Here is a 17807-nt window from a genome sequence, read left to right on the forward strand (position 1 = left end):
CTTTATGAGTGACAAATTAAAATGCACTTAGCGCACACATAAAATAAAAGCGAAAAAATGGCTTAAAAGTTGTCAGCCAACTTTCTCAATCTGCCTGCGGTCATTCGGTGGGTCTAAGAAACATGGTTATCGTAAATGGAGTGGGCAACATGACTTAAGCGTTGTCCTGGATACAACACTTGACTTACTATCTTATTGAGTTTGGCAAGAATCGGGAAGAACAGAGAGCTTTTTCCCCTTTAAAGCGAGGGAGTGGCGTGAAAGTCCGTGGCGACAATGTCTTAATCTCGATCCGGGAAAAAGCACCTGCGAGAAAGTTCAGTAGGAACGTGGCAAATGGAATATTAGTGTGAACGACCACTTTGAATCATAAAATCTCATTGTGCGAATATTAATAATAATCATTTCTAATAAACAATAAAGATACCACTTATCTGCAGCTTAAAGACATCCTTACTTTGTCCGCATTTAAATGTTCTGCCATTGTCCGCCCGCCACTGAAATTGAGTTGTGAATGTGATGGGGGAGGGAAAGAAAAGTAAGCCAGTCGATGGCATTATTGTCTCCAGAGTTTCTGTTGGGTACAGTAAATAATGCTTAGGAGTTAGCCAATCCACATTGATGATCCTTGTTTATGCATGCAAATCGTGAGAGTTTTCCTCAATTCAAATTGCCGAGCATAGCCATCAACTATGATTCATTCCATATGCATGCGTTGGTAGAGCTTGTTACTTGTTGGTGGCTTGTGTATCTCGTAGGCATTAGCCACTGTGCATCGTAATTGCCCTGGAAAATTGAATTTCCACGGAGACAGCGTCGGCTTGACAACACTGTGGTCATCTGGCAGAGCCCTCAGTCTGCTCAGTCCCCACAGCCTCAGCTTCAGCCTCAGCCTCTGCCTTCCATCCTGGCATTAGGATTAATCAGCAGACTTGACATTTAATTGTTGCTCTCACTGGGGGCCGAAGAAAAGGGGCAAATGGGGGTCAGTTGAGTGCCAGGCTGGGTAGTTCATTGGGCGGGGCCAGATTAACTTTATGGCTGAGGCAACTAGTTGAAAGTGGCTTGATGCACCATTTTCATTATCTATTAGCAAGTAAGGCAGTTGGTTAACTCGCTTTAAAGTGTTGGAATCGGAAGTTTCCCAGCTCTGGACGATATGCACCGTCTCATAAATCTAAATTTTAGATTAGTCAAAAGTTATGGAGCCAATTATTTCGTACCTAAGTGTAGAGCTTTTAATGCCGCTTTGAAATAGAAATTTGTCTGTCTGTGGAAAGTTGTAAAATATGAGACATAATAAGAAGTGCAATTTATCCGTTGGTATCACTGTGAGTTATTTTATATTATGTGAGAACACCCATATGGTAGCTAATATTTCCCGAATAAAATACAAATAATTGGTAGTATTACTAATACTTTTAGAAAACTATTTCTCTCCCCAGTGTTTTTTCCAGTGTCCATGTGTGCTGTTGCAGAGTGGGTTGGTTGGATGGGCTGGGAATTCGGCATAGACCTTTAAATGCATTTTGTGTGCGCATGTTAATTGCATGGGATTGGGGCAACGACAGCAGCCCGCAGCAACATCTTTCAATTTGTCTTTTACAATGTGATTTATATGCTAACAGGGAGTGGCCAATTTGTTGTAGTGGCACTTCGAGTTGTTGCCTCAAGTTGAAGGCATTTTTTGTGTGTGTGCTGCTGGTCGTATTTGTTTGTCTTTTTACTTTTTTTTTTGGATTTTTTTGCTTATTTTGTTTCGTTTGCAATGGCTGTGTTGCAAGAGTGTTGGTTCGACTGCTGCGTGTGCATGCAAATGACTTGTCAGCTGACAATGGCAACAAGCAAAATTGCTGACCATGTTGCAGAGTGAGTGTGTAGGGTGCGGGTGTTAGTGTCGCTGTGGGAACTGTGGGAGCTGTGTGTATCTTGCCAAACCAAAAATTTGCACATAAAGTATCCCTGACAGCAAAGTTTTCACTTGTAAAAGTTGCATGCAACAAGAAGAAGGAGGCACATACATACATACAACTATTCTCTGTTTTTGCGGTTTTACTTGCAAGTGCGTTGAAATAAATTTGACTTAGGCAAGGAGCAAACAATAGCAACAACACGACCCAATTACACACACCACAGGACCAAAGGCACTTTAAAGGATACTTCCACGCCACCTCACACACCTTTCCCCCCTTTTAGCCATAACTTTGCTGTTGTTGACAATTTAAACAGAGTTTTCTTGCATTTAAGCCGATTTGATGTATGCTCTCACTTGTAGGCGCCGTCGATTATTTGTTTATTGATTTTCACAGCATTTTCATTGCGAATCGTCTGCATACTGCAGCGCTCGGCATTTTATCGACAATCCTTCGTCAAGCGAAATAATCAACATTTTTTCCCCCATTTTTCCTGTCAGTTGGCTTTGTATCCTTTCGCCCATGTGTTTTTTGCGGTATGCGTGCGGTTGGTATGCAATTGAAGGTGACACTGAAATTTGCATAATTCTGTTGTCACATGTCGCATACGCCATGTATGATAGCCGCAAAAGGCAATCGGGCGAAAATAAAATAACCGCTATTTTGAGCCGCGCTGCAAAGTTCAACGCTTGACTTTAACGCAAAGCAAATCGGTTAATAGGTTTATTAATTTATTTTCAATGAATTGAGTAAGGTATTGCATATTAACAACGTGTACATAAACTACCATACACTTCACATATACGTTAAAAACGAAACAATTACTTGAATAGTTTGTTGAGATATATAGACAAACAGAAAGACAGCACAAACTTTATTTGAATCAATTAGAATGATGTTCATATTAAATTTCCAAATAAATTTACACAAACATCAAACTGTACAGCCATTTAACATACTTATTTTCAATAAAAACAATTTGAAATGTATTTCGTATTTCACTTGCATCCAGATTTAACTATTTCCAAAACGATTTTACCTAACAGCAATGCTGTATTTATTAGCATACAAATTATGGTTATAGAGTTACCATCAAACCAGTTTAAAAACGCCAAACTAGTTAAGTAAAACACTTTTCGATTAAAATTGATAATGCCAGAGTGAGCTTAAAAGCAGCAAAACTGATTTTGCAATTTATATTCACCAATTTATTTGCTGGATATTTGCGAAAAGTTTCGCCTTCGTTGTACAAAAAATGTATATGTATCTTTTAAGCAGATTGCTGATACTTGAGCCATGACTTTAATGGTATTTTAAAGACACTATGCCATTCATTTGACTTTTGCTGACTCAACAGTTCAATTGAATTTTATGTTGTTGCCTGTCGCCTTTTGACTATGAAATCTAGATTACAACTTTTGGCAACAACTTGTGGCTAACGTAATTACAAGCTTCCAAATGACAACCATAACATTAACAACAAAGGCACCAAAAGATTCGCATAAAATTCAGACCGACAGCCAAACAGACAGACAGTCAGCCAGACAGAGCGAGTGACTGACAGAAGAGTCCTGGCAATGTCCTGGCAACGCTCGTCTTTGTCATCCTCATAATGAAGCCATAAATTTCAAACGCAAAGAGATTAGCGAAAGTGGTCGCCGCCTGCCTTTCCTCGAAATTTATATTTTATATATTGCACGCATCTTAAAGCCTTTTACGCAGATGTCAACTTAAAGCGTTCAAATGGCATTGGGGACGAAAGTGTGGCAAAAGTTAATGCACTTGCAGTGCTGACAGGACCTTGGAGTTGAGTGAAATGGGGAATGTGGAATGGCTGTTGCAAGCATTTATTATTTACACTTGTAAATAAATATATGTGTGCGAGGGTTTATGTTGGAGGGGCCTGGTCACTTAGCAGCGGGAATTGCACATACATTCGCATTTACAGTCCAGTTAACACCCCAGGGACATTGGCAGTGCCACTGAGTGCACAGTGAAAAATAATGCTTACCTGATCAGATTAAATGGAATATATGGCTATGGAAGAGGTTGAATATCATGGACTCGAAATGGAGTGTGCTGTGCTGAAAATAAACTAGAGTTTCCTCCCTTTTCGCTCTTTAATAGTATCAAACATTATTTATATTTGTATTAAAACAAATCTTCATACCTTAACTCATTTATATTTATCGTGCAATCTTACTCCTTTCTTCTTTATTTTTTTTAAATGTATCTTGAAGTCGAAGGAGCTACGCAATTTTACGAATGCTGCGTTGCACTTTTCCGCTTGGCACATGTAGATGTACTGGCATCTAGTGCAGGTTATATAGATTATATACGTACATGGATTTGTGAAGCAAATTTGTATTTATGCTGATGGCCAGGCACCCATGACACTCGCTATTTCACTGGCTTGCCTTTCCCTGGTGTCCTGCGTCCTGCGTCCTTAGTACTGATTCCTGATTCTCGATTCCTGATTTCTCCGGCACATTATGTGCCCCATTTAATGTCTATGTATGTGCACCCAGTACACTAGCACATACTATGGCACACACTTACACGCCCAGTGAACGTCAAGTGGCAATTTACATTAGTTTTATTGTATACGAAATTAGCAGCATTTAGCAGTGGCAGCCGGCAAAACTTTTGCCTTTCGGCTCCACACTCACTAAACCCCATTCCGCCCCCACACATATAGCAATAAATGGAGGATATATACTCATCCGCAGTCAAGGGCTTGTATGTTAGATTTGTTTGCTCGTTTGGCTGCACTGTCGCACTCGGCATATCAATTTTCCCGCCCAGCCACCTCCCCTCCTCAGGACATTTCAAGGTAGGAAATCGATTTTGTTAATGAAAACGAAGGAGAACTTCAAGGAGAAAGCCACCCAGGGGATCGGGTGTCGATTGGAGCGAAAGTTGGATATTTGTTACGGGTGAAACAATGGCCATTCTGCGTGCTGATGGCATTCCCGAAGGACTTGGATGCAGCTTTTCAGCTGGATTTTTACCAACAAGGCCATATTTTTTATACACCCCCATTGAAATATTATTTATGATGTGTATTTAGTTTTTATTGCCCGTTTTTGTGTATAAATATAAACAAATATAAACAGTGTAGACATCTTCGTTGCACCAACAAAAAAAAACCAATACTGAAAAACAAAACCTAAAATTTTTAAGAAATATTGTCATAGCTGCCTTTTTTTTGTTTTTTAAAAAATTTAGACCAGATGGCACTCGTTAACCAGAACGACATCATCCTCGACCACGTCGCCATTCCGATTGGCATGGTGCTCGTGGTGGATGGGACAGCTGACGATGAGCTCCTCCTTGGGTTCCAACTTCTGTGCCTCCTTCTTGGCCTTTTTCGCTAGTGCCTTATCCTTGAGACCCTTCATTCTCTCCATCTCCAGATGATCTCCCAGCAGGTGATCGATGACATCGGGACTGTTGCGCAAAGCCAGATCCATGGCGCCATCAAGGAATTGATAGAGGGGCGAACTAACGCGACGCTGCGGCTCCTTTGGTGGTTCCACTAACAGATTCGCCTCAAAGGATGGCTGCAACAGCTGTTGCAGCATATAGAGCATCGGTGGCAAAGCCGGCGAGGATTTGTGCTTGCGATGGTGCTTCAGTGGCGCTGCATTATGGAGTCCGCGTGGAGTGTTCTCGGCTGCATTCAGCAGCAGCACTTCGGCCAATTCCGGTGGCAGAACTTCGGGGCCGTAGTTCAGCTCCTGCTGCACACTCTCAATCATCATGTTGGGCGATAGCAGCTCAAACTCCTTTACCTCGTGCTTGCCATCGGGCGAAATCATCTTGTTGTAGTACACATAGGGATTGGGATTGGGATTGGGATTGGGATTAGGATTCGGATTCAAGTTGGGCGGCAGTGAGGTGGCCACCACAGCAGCTTCTCCCGCCTGGCGACGCTTGTGGCGCAATTGTCGTGGCTGCAGACTATCGTCCATCAGGCTACCCAAACGCCTCTTGGGACGGCGCAGTCCCATTAGATCCTCGACCAGCTGGAATTTTCCGGCATCCGGAGGCGAGGATGTGGATGCCACAGCTGCAAGTGAGGATGATAATGCGGTGGTGGTTGTGGAGCTGGTGCTGGTTTTCCCACGAACTCTCGTAGTGCGCACAGGTTCAGTGGAATTCTTCTGCTTCGGAGATGTGGCTGCAAACATGTTAGCCGTGGTAATGCTGCCATTGGTCAGCACGGTAGCCTTTCCGCTCAGTGAAGCACCATTGTCCGTTGCAGTGGTTTCATTATAATCACTTGCAGTATCGCCTCGAGAACGCTTCATGCGCAGGCAGTCACCGTACATCGGCCGCATCATCAAGATGGCACCTTAAACAAAATATTAATAAATGGGTTTGCCAATTAATTAATATAAATATATATATATTTATGATTACTACCATATACTTACAGCCAAGGATCAGCAGATAGTTCATCTTGTAGAGCGTGATAGGCAGCGCTGTGAAAGACAGTTGAGTTGAATAAGTTAACCGAAAAATGACCACAAATATGTACTGGCTTGAATATTTATCGGAGATTTTTTTTGCCACGGGAATAGTTACAATTTGAACTTACTTTATTTGATTGGAGTGGGTTCTAGGTGTGCTCGACACAAAGTTTGTACTGAAAATGATTCGAAATGCTTCCTGCCTCATGGCGAGGCTTTGACAGACAGCTGGGGACCTGGTAAAAGGTTACTGGGAGCACGAAAAAAATCGAATTTCAATATTTTTTCTGATGGGGATTTTCCACACACACACACCACACACACACTTCCATTTGTGGCGACCTTTTCAAGTGCTGCAAATGGCAGCAATGGTACAAAAACAAAAAACAAAAACACAACCGCGCACACCAAAAAAGTTTGTTTCGTGGGCCGCAAACAAAAGCAAACAAACAGTGGAAAAAGTTTAGCTTATAAATTTCCAATCAATTTTTCGTGCAAAAATCAAGCGCCCTCACACTCGCACGCACACACAGGCACAAGCTCAAGTGTTCAAACACGTTGTGTGTGTGCCAGTGTGTGAGTAGCTATTACTTGATTAATAAATATTAGCAGCAAAAATTGGAAAATTCTCAGCGAAGCGTAAAAGTGCAAACACCCAAACGGATATGCGATACATTTGCGAAATGGCATGAGCATTTTCCAAAACACCGATGCTTCTCTACGCACACAAGCACGCACACAGCACTACTCACTAAGTCGGTCTAATTTTTCATATAAGGGGTATATAGGAATTATCCGAGATGTGAACTTAAGATCTTAGACAAATGTCTTGGATTGAATAGACTAAGATTCCAAAGAAAGTTATGACTAATAAAATAAACAAATTTTAATGACATGTATTTTCGCAGTTCTTTAAAAAAATAGCATGTATAACTATTATATGGCAAACTGAATTTGGCTTTCTAAAGGGTATCTCTCAGTCGATTTGCGTGCTTTTGGCCTACAACTTGAACTTGTTTCTGCCGCCTTCGGCTTTAGGCATTAATAATGTAAAGTGCGTGCGTCAAATGTGAATTCCTCGCTGCCAACTCACGCGATTTCATAAACTGGCGACATTTTCAACAAACAATTCTCATCGCCGTCTTCGATATGTGAGTGTGTGTGTGTCAGTGAGTGTGTGTATTAGTGCGCTTTGAGGCGACTTGGCGCTCAGGTGGATTTTCGTGGGGCGGGGGGGAGACGGTAAGCCAAGGGAGCCCGAGGAGCAGGCACTCTTCCTTATCAGCTTAAATGTAAATGCCAAACGAGTGCAGTTGAAGGGCGGCGAGGGCGTTGGGCTTTGGGGGCGTGGCTGAGCAGCAGCTGTTGCTGCATTGCGGATTTGCACATTTATTCTCGCATATTGTAGCCACCCAAAAATCCCGCTCCCGGTTTTCCCGCTCCATCCTACTGTCTCGTTTTCATCTTCTTGGTTTTTTTTGTATTTTGATCGGGCAATGTTGATTTTTCGAGTGTATTGAATAAAAGTCGATTTTCCCCTTCTGGATTTGTGCGCGTTCGACAAGCGGCTTAAATGCGTACAGTTAATACATATCCTTTTTGCATATGTCTGCGTGTCTGGGGCTTATAAGCCTGTGTGTGTGTGTGTAAGTGGGTGTGCGTGCTCTTGCTTTGATGTGTGAGTCAGTTAAGGTCGTGGCTTATGAGGGGTCCGAAACCTTTGCCGCAGTGCATCAACGCGGCGGGATTTGCGCGCAGGCACTCCAAACTCCAAAAGGCTCCCAAGGCGATCCACTATAATTGGTAGCGAAAATCACGCATACGCCGGGTGGGTCAAGTGGTGCTGGACGGGGGATATCTGCTCTAGCAGTTGCTTTGATCTTCGGACGGAAAATCGGTGAGAGCGACTTTTATTAAATGTTTCCCTTTCGATTTGTTTCGCCGGAAAAACACCCGGACTTTGTAAACTTTCATTAGTTGCCTCGTTAATATTCCAATTGTTGACACACAAAGGCAGGGAAGGTGACGCAGGGGATGGGGGAGTGGCTGGTTGGCTGGCTGGCTTAACCTGTGTATAAAGGAATTTAATTAATAACGTCCTTCGTCCTTTTGCGTGTGCAGCGCGGCGTAAACTTAATTAAATGCGCAAGTGGCAAGTGGCAAGTAGCAAGTAGCTGGGGCTACAGTGGCAAATGACAAGTGGAGATGCAGGACCAGCAGCGCAGCAACCGGAGAAGCCCAGGTGCAAAAGGATGACGGTAACACCTGTTCTGGCTGGGGGCACGAAAAAAAAGAAAGAAAACTTAAGGAATCCCTGCCCGGCTCCACATGTCAAAAGTTTTATTGGCCCAAACGCTACTTTTATGGCTAGTGTTAATAGTGAAAAATGGTGCAACAAAAGCCAGAATGATGGCAGATGCTTAGACAAAACCAGATGGAAATGGCAAACTGGGGGGTAGCGGCAATTTCATCGAGATGGTCATAAAACAACGAGTTGTGGCTCAGTGACTTTAACGCGCTGCCATCTTTACGAGTTTTTGGTGCGCCGGGTTTATAACCTGTAACTGGGGGCAAAGTTTATTAAGTTTATGCCAAGTGCATCAAATATGCAAAACCGCTATAGTTGATCATCTTGGATACTCGTTGGATTTGACTTCGAGTCTGACGTGGAATGTCTTTTAGCATAATCGCTGGTTATTGCTATAAAACCGGTTGGCAATCATTCTATGCTGATTTTATGATAATCACAATTTCAGCTGTGTTGTATTGAAGGTGATTTCTTCTGCGACTTTAGTGGGTTCTATTTTTCTGAGTAGAAACAATTCCTTAAAATGAACAATTCTGCTTTTTAAGCTTATAAAGAAGTTGTGTCAACACATAGTTCTCAAATTATGGTGTGTTCCCATGTCGAAAACAATCTGGCAGCGATTTGCAATCAAACTATGAAATGCACTGGCACTTCAACCTGTTTTTAGTGCAGAAGCTTGACAGACGGCCGAAAGGAGTGACGCCCACTTCCGCATTCGAAATCAATTTCAGTCGAACGCCTTTCGCCTGGCATTGATTTATGGCCCAAATTCAAACGTCGTCTAAGTGGAAAAGCCGAACCGAAAAGAGGCGCAACTTTACCGAATTATATTTCAATTTTGGCAGCGAAAATGAAACAGAAACAGAGCCATACAAAAGCCCACAAAAGTGGGGCGTGACCGAGGAGAAAAGATGTTAAAAACTTTTTGACAATTGACTTAAAAAGTTTCCTCAAGCTGGCAGAAATTGACTGCCTTTTGTATACAAATAGGCCGAAAACACCAAGCCCACACACACACATACACATATACATAAACACACACATACAGACAAACACATATGGGCTGGGTAAAGGGAAAAGCTGGAGAAAATGGTGCCGCGTCCATGAAGCGGAAGTAAACACATAAAACGGAAATAAAAATTCAATTATTTCGTTACGATTGTTCAACTTTTCGTTGTTGTTGTTTTCAGTGTGCCACTGTGTGCGTGTGTTTGTGTGACTTCTGCTCTCATTTCGTGTGGCCAGCAGAGGCTAGAAAAAGTTTAAAATTAAGTTAACGTGCAACTCGCTTCGTGGGTCAGCATATGCAACTTTAGCTCTTTTTGGCCAAATTCAATTTTAGCTGCCACTTTTTTGGGGCAACTCTATGCGTGTGTGAGTGTCTGTGCCAAAACGAAAGGGCCGCACATTTAAATGCGATTTTTAACAGTCGCTTCACGCACAATTAGCCTCTCGAATCGATTTTCACTTAAGGCATTTTCCCAGCTTCACTTCGGCATCCCAAATTCAGTTAGTGCGCCAGACGATGTTCGATAAAGAAACTATTTTCCCTGGCCTTATGGCTGCAGTGGCCCTGGTGGCAGTACTGCAAACACGCAGCAGATTGCAACAGGATTTGCAGAATATGCGATGGCGACTGACGATACATGCGCTCACCGTTCGCGATACCTTTGGGAGACCAGTGCAACTCGATAAATTCGCCGGCCAGGTGATGCTCATCGTCAACATTGCCTCCAAGTAAGAACGATTTGCAATATCGATGCTTTAAGAAGTTAACCTACCTTTTAATTCAGATGCGGACTTACTTCAACACAGTACAACGGTTTGCGATATTTACTGGAGGAATACGAGGACCGCGGTCTGAGAATTCTCAACTTTCCCTGTAACCAATTTGGCGCTCAAATGCCCGAGTCCGATGGCCAGGAGATGTTGGATCACCTGCGCAGGGAGGGAGCCAACATAGGACAGCTCTTCGCCAAGATAGATGTGAAGGGAGCTCAGGCAGATCCGCTGTACAAGCTACTAACGCGCCATCAACATGATATCGAGTGGAATTTTGTCAAGTTTCTGGTGGATCGAAGGGGAAACATTTACAAAAGATATGGCGCCGAACTGGAACCAGTTGCCCTCACCGATGACATAGAGCTCCTGCTCGGCAGATGAGTTCAAATAAATAACGCAACGTGGGCGTTTCTGCCCACTGGCTTTCATAGCTGCGACAACCGTGACGCCTTATCATTGGGGATTACTGTTTCTGATGTTGGCATCACATGCCAAGCGATTTCTTTTTGACGGTCTTACCTGGTTTTCGCCTGTCACCTTCCCGCTGACTTCTGTCAGTTGCAAATGGGCAGCGTGGAGAGAATACAGGACATAAGAGATAGGAGCACGGGGGGATGGTGCTTGCTGTTTGCTGGAATGCTGACCTTTTGCTGTGCTGCACTTGTCATTCTGCTTTATCAAATTGCAGTTACCGTTCCAGCTTGGCGCACGTCACGTCAAGCATCCGCCCCGTGTGACACAATCGAATGCCATTCGACCTCGCGCACAATACTTTCTTGGAAACTTTGAACAGAGCAACACACTACAATTGGCTACCAACATGGTGTTAACTAAACAAAGTACATATGTACATACATTATTTAAGTTTCACGGTTTCATCAAGCCTCGTACTTCTATATTCCTTCCTATATTAAAAGAGCTTTCTCGTTTGAGTTTTAACTCTTTAGTGCGGCTATGGAACAAATTAAATTATGACTTTGTTTCACCACAAATATTAAAAAACCGGCAAAAATGCTTCTGTTTGTGTTTGTCTTCAAATGCTCAAAAATGTGCTGATGCCCAAGCACTCGCATGGAATGCAGCTGGTCCAAGCTCTAAGCTCGAAATCCCACCGACCAGTACAACTTTCTGGAATGCCCCCAACGAGTTGTTGCAACCGCAACAGAGCCTGACTCCGACTGGAGTGGATGTCTGGATGTGGATGTCTCTGTTGCAACCTGCCTTTCTCTCCTGTTTGCTGTTCCTGTTCCTGATTCTGATTCTGATTTAGATTCGGATTCGGATGCGGCTTCTGTTCCGGCAGCCACTCCTTGTTGGCATGCAAACAAGCGCTCTGCTGGCTGCTGCAATATAAAAACGTGCCTGCACACTTGCCACATGCTTACGCCTTTTGCAGCTGTACGTGTGTGTGGGTCTCGTCCTTTGAGTTTGCCTGTGCTGGTGCAAGAAAGCCCCCAGACTTTGTGTGTGTGTGTGTGTGTGTAGCGTTGACAGTAACCGAAATTGCCACAATTTGCGGCTGTGTACAATTTGGCCACTCATCAATCTGGCGCATGTTAACCAAAAAACCATTACAAACAAGTCAGACAATATCACGAGCGGAGTGAGAGGAGCTCCTACATTTCCGGTTACGCATGCATAAATGTATTTTTCCCTTTACTCTATATTTAGTTTTTTTTATCTGGTTTTTTCGTTAATTGGAGAGGGAGCATCAGTTGGGTAATTTTTTTTTTTGATGAACGCATTACGTTTGCATTTTATATGCCGGCTGCCAGGTCGTATGCGTGATAGCTTGTTAAGAGCGGAATGGTGGATGAAAAGGTGGGGAAAGTTGTTTCCCATACGCCATGGTGGCCTCCTTCTTCTTTACTAAACCTGCGAAAGCAAACCAATTTAATTTTTCAACAGAATCGTTGTCGTCGTCGTCGTCGTCGGTGGCTCCTGTGGAAGAGCCTCGGCGAAAAAGTTGGCTTGTTAGTTGGTTTGGCATTTGTTCGGTTGCCTGAGTTGAAACTTAATTAACATTTGATTGATAAAGGTTGCACACACCGGCACACACACACACATACACACACAGAGGCGTAATTTCATGCGTATTGGTGAGAGCGTTTTGGGTTGTGTGCGAGATTGTTGTCTGCATGCAAATGAAAATTTTCAATGCCGGCGGCGCATTCTCCATTCTCCAGTGATTATTTATGCGAATGTGTTTGTGTGTCTGCCTGTGTATGCGTGTTCGAAATTTTAATTAGTATTATAAATTATTGCCAACGGTGTAGTAATTAAATGTATGTAAGCGTATGAGTGAGTGAGGCCGCGTTGAAGATAAAGCTGAATTTTAGCCAATTAAACGTGTAACCTAACTCATTCCGAAATTACCCACCGACATAAAATTCTTTGGCTAATTCATTGCCTAATACTGGCTAAATATTTCGTTTAAATTTGCATACTTAAATCTCCGAAATTTGGTGGCAGTTGGCATTGATTCGCCTTTGATTTGATTCGAGTAGCGTCAATTGAATTTGGCGATTTCTCCTTTTTTTTTATTCACAGCCACTGCTAAGCAGCTTAACACGCCCCCTTTTCCAACGCCCCCATTTCCCAAGCCCTTTTGTCACATGTGTCCGTGCAGTGGGAATTGCAATTTTCTTATCGCTTTTGCTAGCCATGCAAATGGCAAATCGCAAATGGCAGATGGCAGAGAGCGGGCGAAAAAAAAGGACTCTCAGGACGAGGATAGAATGACACAAAGGCCACAAGGATAGCAAAGAGCCAACCGAGCACTGAATTCAATTTGTGCAGTGAAAGTACTGCAAAATGAACAGAGTTCGCTCCGGCAAAAAGACCTGATCTGGATAAGCAATGCGAATTCGTAGCTCGATTTCAATCATCATTTGACTCACTTTATCATATTAAAAATTTATTGATATTTGCCCAAAAGAGACCCATAAAATACTTCAACACATTTGCCCCACAAAAAAAAAACACACACACACAAAACAAAACCAAAAATTGGAGATGAAGTCGAACGAAAGACAAAAAAAAGCTCAACGTACGAAGGAGGAAAATTCAATAAATTGCTTGGCTCGACATAAAATAATGCTGCATTATAGACTTCGGCCGCCCGCGGCAAAGTAACCGCCAAATGTTACCCTGGAGAGCAACCAGCAAAACCAAAAAAAAAAAACAAAACACAACAATAACAACAGCAGCATCAGGAACAACTGGGAATCGATGAGCATATAGACCTTGAATGTCCTTTATCCTTGGCGAGGATACATGGCCCAGGTGTTTCAGTTCGATAAATAAATAGGCACAATGCCAGTCCAAAACAATAGTATTAAAAAGTTCAAAGTGTGTGCATGCTACAAATATACAAGAATTAAAAAAATTCAAAACAAAAGATTTTTAAGATTTTTACTTTATTTATCCAAGCATTAATAAGTAAACCCTAGGAACTAAAACATAACAAAAGCAAATAAAATCGCAGAAATTTGCATACGTACCATATAAAACAATGAACAAATACAAGAACAAATTCAGCAACATTTTTACACACAAAGCAAGGGGATCGCGTTCGTTAAAAGTATAAATTCAACAAATTCGAAAATTCGCAAACATTTAAAAGAAACGCTGACGAATACAGAAACATTTGTTTACTTTGCAATGTAAACAGAGAGCAATTCATCGCATTTGGTGGTCTCATAAATGTTTAAATTGCCAACGAACTGGAAAGAGTATGCCGGCATCGAGTGGCATGCCACCGATTTTGGCTTTATCTCCTGGCTACGGGTAATTCAAATTGTCGCCGACGAAACAATGACAGTGTCAGATGGAGTTCCACGGTTCCAAAGGACTTCAGACTGCTGCCGACTGTCGATTTGGTGGGACAACCCCCGCCAACATTCACGAATCGATTGCTATTTATGTTTTATGAGACGTAAAATGATTGAGCCAAACGGAAGGCGGCAATCCAAAAAATGCCAAATAAAAGCGGGCGCTCGAGGGATGGGCATTGTTGGACTGCGAGACGGCTTTCTCTATATAGCAGCTGCAAAAGTTTATCGCCCAGGCAGACCGCATTTAATGCGGGACACACGCACATTTACGCATCTCGACGTCGACGTCGTCGAGATAAAGGCGTACGTTTGTGTGCCATGCCATAGTGTGTGCAGTGCTCGAGGAGAATGTCCGCTATCAGGAAAAGCGTTTGCCTGACGTTGATCGAGGACAGTGGCGGGGTGGTGGGGTGGAGGTGGTGGCTTCCGACCGGGAAAAGCGTGTAAATTACAGCCGGCAGTTTTTCTCGTTTTTCGGCCCCGGCTCTTTGTGTGTATACACACTCGTATACTCGTATATCTTGAAAAGTTTGCCGCGTGTGTTGTTGTCATGAGCGCTATCATCTTAACTTGATGTGGTGTTAAGCATTGTTCTTGCCGCTTTCGCGGTGCCAGCACTCAAAATGATGAACTGACAGAGTTTTGTGTGAAAGTGTCCTTCTTAAAGTTGCTTTAATTCTCAGCCTTGACCGTAAGCCCCAAAACTGCTATTGAAAACTTCGTCTCATTAATTTATCTTAATTAGTCAGTTCTGTCTTGGCCACATTCATCGATCAAGCAAATTCCCCCACGCACACGCCTAAATATTCACTTCTTTACATACGAGTATAGTAGGTTATTGTGGCACACTCCTACATATTCACTTGTATACATATGGTAGGTTATTGTAGCACTAATGACTAAATAATTGATCGGAAAGTAATCCCGACTGAGCGTACAAGAAGAAGAGCCATCAGTCGTAATGCAGCTTTTCAATTTGCTAGACCAAAAATGGCGCTAAGCGGCTTACAGTCACATACGAGTGTGTATGGATGTGTGTGTGTGGCTAAGTGAATAAAAATCTTTTTGCACAATTCATTAAACGCAAATTATGCCCCAGAGACGGTGCTGCATTGTGCCGGGCTGCCTCATTCCTCCTTTTTTTGATATTTTTTTGCTCGTATTTGTTTGCGCGGCACACGCGAGGCATACGAATTTAATATGAACTCGCACAGCGGGCCGAATCCCCGAAAAGGATTCACGCACACATGCAAAATGAAATTCGCCAGGAAAATGGAAAGAGAGTGGAAAAGAGAGAGAGAGTGAAAGGCAGAGAGGGAAGAAAAGACAATGAACCCGAAGGACACCACTGAATCAAGGTAATAAAGCGAGCCTCCTTTTGCCACTTGTTGTTCGTGGCGGCTAACAAAACTTTTGCCGCTGGCAACGGAAATGGTCACGATATAGATAAATACAAGTTGACAGGACAATTTATTGTCACACTTAGCGCCCCTGCAAACGCCATTGTTATGTAAAAGAACCATCGTCCAATGTCCAACGTCCGGCGGGCAAACGAGCGGATGCTTTTCGGCATTGCGTATACGCACCATCGGCAGCAACTTTGAAGCGCATTCGCATTGACGTCACGTTGCAGGCTCCTGCAGGCAGGAGGTGTGTGTGTGTGTGTGTGTGTGCGAGTTGATTTGGCCAACAGCAGGTGGCAACTACAGAGCGTATCGCGAGAAAAAATTACCACAAAAAAAACTTTATAAATATATAAATTTATAACATGGACTAATAAATAGATTAATATGTTTGTAAATGTTCTAGGCCTGCATATATAAATATTACAATTTTAAATTTCAAGTTGGCTATATATTCTTTCAGTGCCTCCACATCAGTTGTGCGATTGTTCCAGGAGTGCACTGAGCACGTGCTGGGGATAAGCAGTGAGGCCATCATCCGATGGACACGCATCCCCGCTCCGTTGCCAGCTTTGCCTGGTTTTGTGAGTGTGTGCGAATGGTTTTATTGCAGGATGGCCATGCAATATGTATAAGCTGATTGCCGGCAGTCATAGCCTCCCCCAGGCTACAAACAACCGATACAATTACGGCAGCAATCTTAAACAATCATTGACAGCCTCCTCGTGCGCAACTATTTTCCAAACAGGTTCGCATGGCACTCAACCTCACCTCTATTCAACGTGTGCTCCGGATTGTCTTTGCATGTCAAAGGAGCAAAGGAGCAATGGAACACCGCATGGCCTGGCCCAAAGATAAAAGCTTAAATTGAAATTCCAATCGGGTTCTATAGCCGGTGCCAGTTGCCTGTTTTTATTCGCCTTTTGTTATATACCAGTCGTTATAGCTCTTGCTCTTGTTTATTGAAACAACGGAGCAACAATAAATTTTGCAGCGCATACTTCAAATGTCAAATGCGGCAGCGATAAAAATGTCTTTATTGTACCGCACCCGAACACTAACACATACGATTACCAGCTCACATTTACACACACTCACTCACACACACACACACATGTGAAGTTGGCAAGGATTTGCTGGCCAATGCATTCCCTTTTCGGCCAGCTTGGACTTGGCCTCCGCCAAAGTGTTTGGCTTTGACAGTTTTTGCAATTTATATTTATTTCCAGTCCTGCACAAGGCATCGGATACGCATAAGTAAACCTAACCAGCCCCAAGCCCCCAAATCGCAGGACCCTGCATAAATTAAGATAATCGCGTTTAGTTCGCTCTGACTTTGACTTCAACTTCAGCGTTTGGCTGTCAGATACTCGGACGCATAATTTATGGCCACGTAAAGTGGCAAAACCTTTCAAGCGGCTGAAACTTTAATTTGGTTTAATTGAAATGCAGCTGCAGTATTTTCTTAATCAATGTCGACATCTTCAACTTAAAAAGCTTGCTATGAATACTCTTCTATAGTGCCCAAAATATAACTGACAATTTTAATTAAAATTTAATTAAAAACCTTTATTTTTAGTTCCTGCTGTTTCTCAGTGCACTTCTTAACTGCGTGAGTAGTTGACGGTAAATGAAACCTGTCAGCCATTAATGCCCGATGGAACCGAACTCTAAACTCTAAGCTCCATCATTGAATCGCAATTTCAGGCTGAAACTTGTTTGGCACTCGACAGGACAGTCCGTACTATTTGCATAAGTATGTCCACTCATTGCAGCACGTGCTGGCCATGCTTAAGCGCACATTGTGGTCAGTAGCCCTTTGATCTTTTGCCAAGGCGCAATCCGAACCGAATCGGAGCCCAGACCGTCTGGTTATTATTTTAATGGGCATTTGAAGTGGCTGCTGTTGTTGCTGTTGTCGGCCATGACCAGGCCATGATTTTAATGCCAATTTAATATAATTTTTATGCTCGGCCATTGGCCAGGCTCTAAATACGTGCCAAACGGAACCGAATCGAATCGTATCGTATCCAATCGAATCGAATCGAATCGAAATAGCATCGCATCGAAATTGCCGCAATGATTTGGCG

General features: G+C 43.0%; 2 protein-coding genes and 1 long non-coding RNA gene across 3 annotated transcripts; 1 reads left to right on the forward strand and 2 right to left on the reverse strand.

The window, feature by feature from the left end:
- Positions 1 to 4969: 4969 nt before the first annotated feature.
- On the reverse strand, positions 4970 to 6644 carry LOC6530989. Its single transcript, XM_015196280.3, has 3 exons — positions 6517 to 6644; positions 6353 to 6400; positions 4970 to 6270 (listed from the first exon to the last, which is right to left on the reverse strand). The coding sequence occupies exons 2-3, from the start codon at positions 6375 to 6377 to the stop codon at positions 5138 to 5140; spliced, it is 1158 nt and encodes a 385-aa protein (XP_015051766.1). The 5' UTR covers positions 6378 to 6400; positions 6517 to 6644; the 3' UTR covers positions 4970 to 5137.
- A 3548-nt stretch (positions 6645 to 10192) lies between these two features.
- Positions 10193 to 10918, forward strand: LOC6530990 (glutathione peroxidase homolog BsaA). Its single transcript, XM_002091792.4, has 2 exons — positions 10193 to 10433; positions 10490 to 10918. The coding sequence occupies exons 1-2, from the start codon at positions 10222 to 10224 to the stop codon at positions 10857 to 10859; spliced, it is 582 nt and encodes a 193-aa protein (XP_002091828.1). The 5' UTR covers positions 10193 to 10221; the 3' UTR covers positions 10860 to 10918.
- Positions 10751 to 12121, reverse strand: LOC120321087. Its single transcript, XR_005560631.2, has 2 exons — positions 11334 to 12121; positions 10751 to 11280 (listed from the first exon to the last, which is right to left on the reverse strand). It is a non-coding gene; the product is annotated as an uncharacterized LOC120321087 (long non-coding RNA).
- Positions 12122 to 17807: the final 5686 nt, after the last annotated feature.

Source organism: Drosophila yakuba, chromosome 2R (genome assembly GCF_016746365.2).
Source record: "Drosophila yakuba strain Tai18E2 chromosome 2R, Prin_Dyak_Tai18E2_2.1, whole genome shotgun sequence".
Classification (NCBI taxonomy): domain Eukaryota; kingdom Metazoa; phylum Arthropoda; class Insecta; order Diptera; family Drosophilidae; genus Drosophila; species Drosophila yakuba.

Bases quoted from the DNA above. Each gene is read 5' to 3' on its own strand.
- LOC6530989 (XM_015196280.3), bottom strand. From the start codon at position 6,377: ATGAACTATCTGCTGATCCTTGGCT. The intron at 6,271-6,352 runs GTAAGTATATGG...ATTTTGTTTAAG, and splicing joins CTATCTGCTGATCCTTGGCT to GTGCCATCTTGATGATGCGG.
- LOC6530990 (XM_002091792.4), top strand. From the start codon at position 10,222: ATGTTCGATAAAGAAACTATTTTCCCTGGCCTTATGGCTGCAGTGGCC. The intron at 10,434-10,489 runs GTAAGAACGATT...CTTTTAATTCAG, and splicing joins ATCGTCAACATTGCCTCCAA to ATGCGGACTTACTTCAACAC.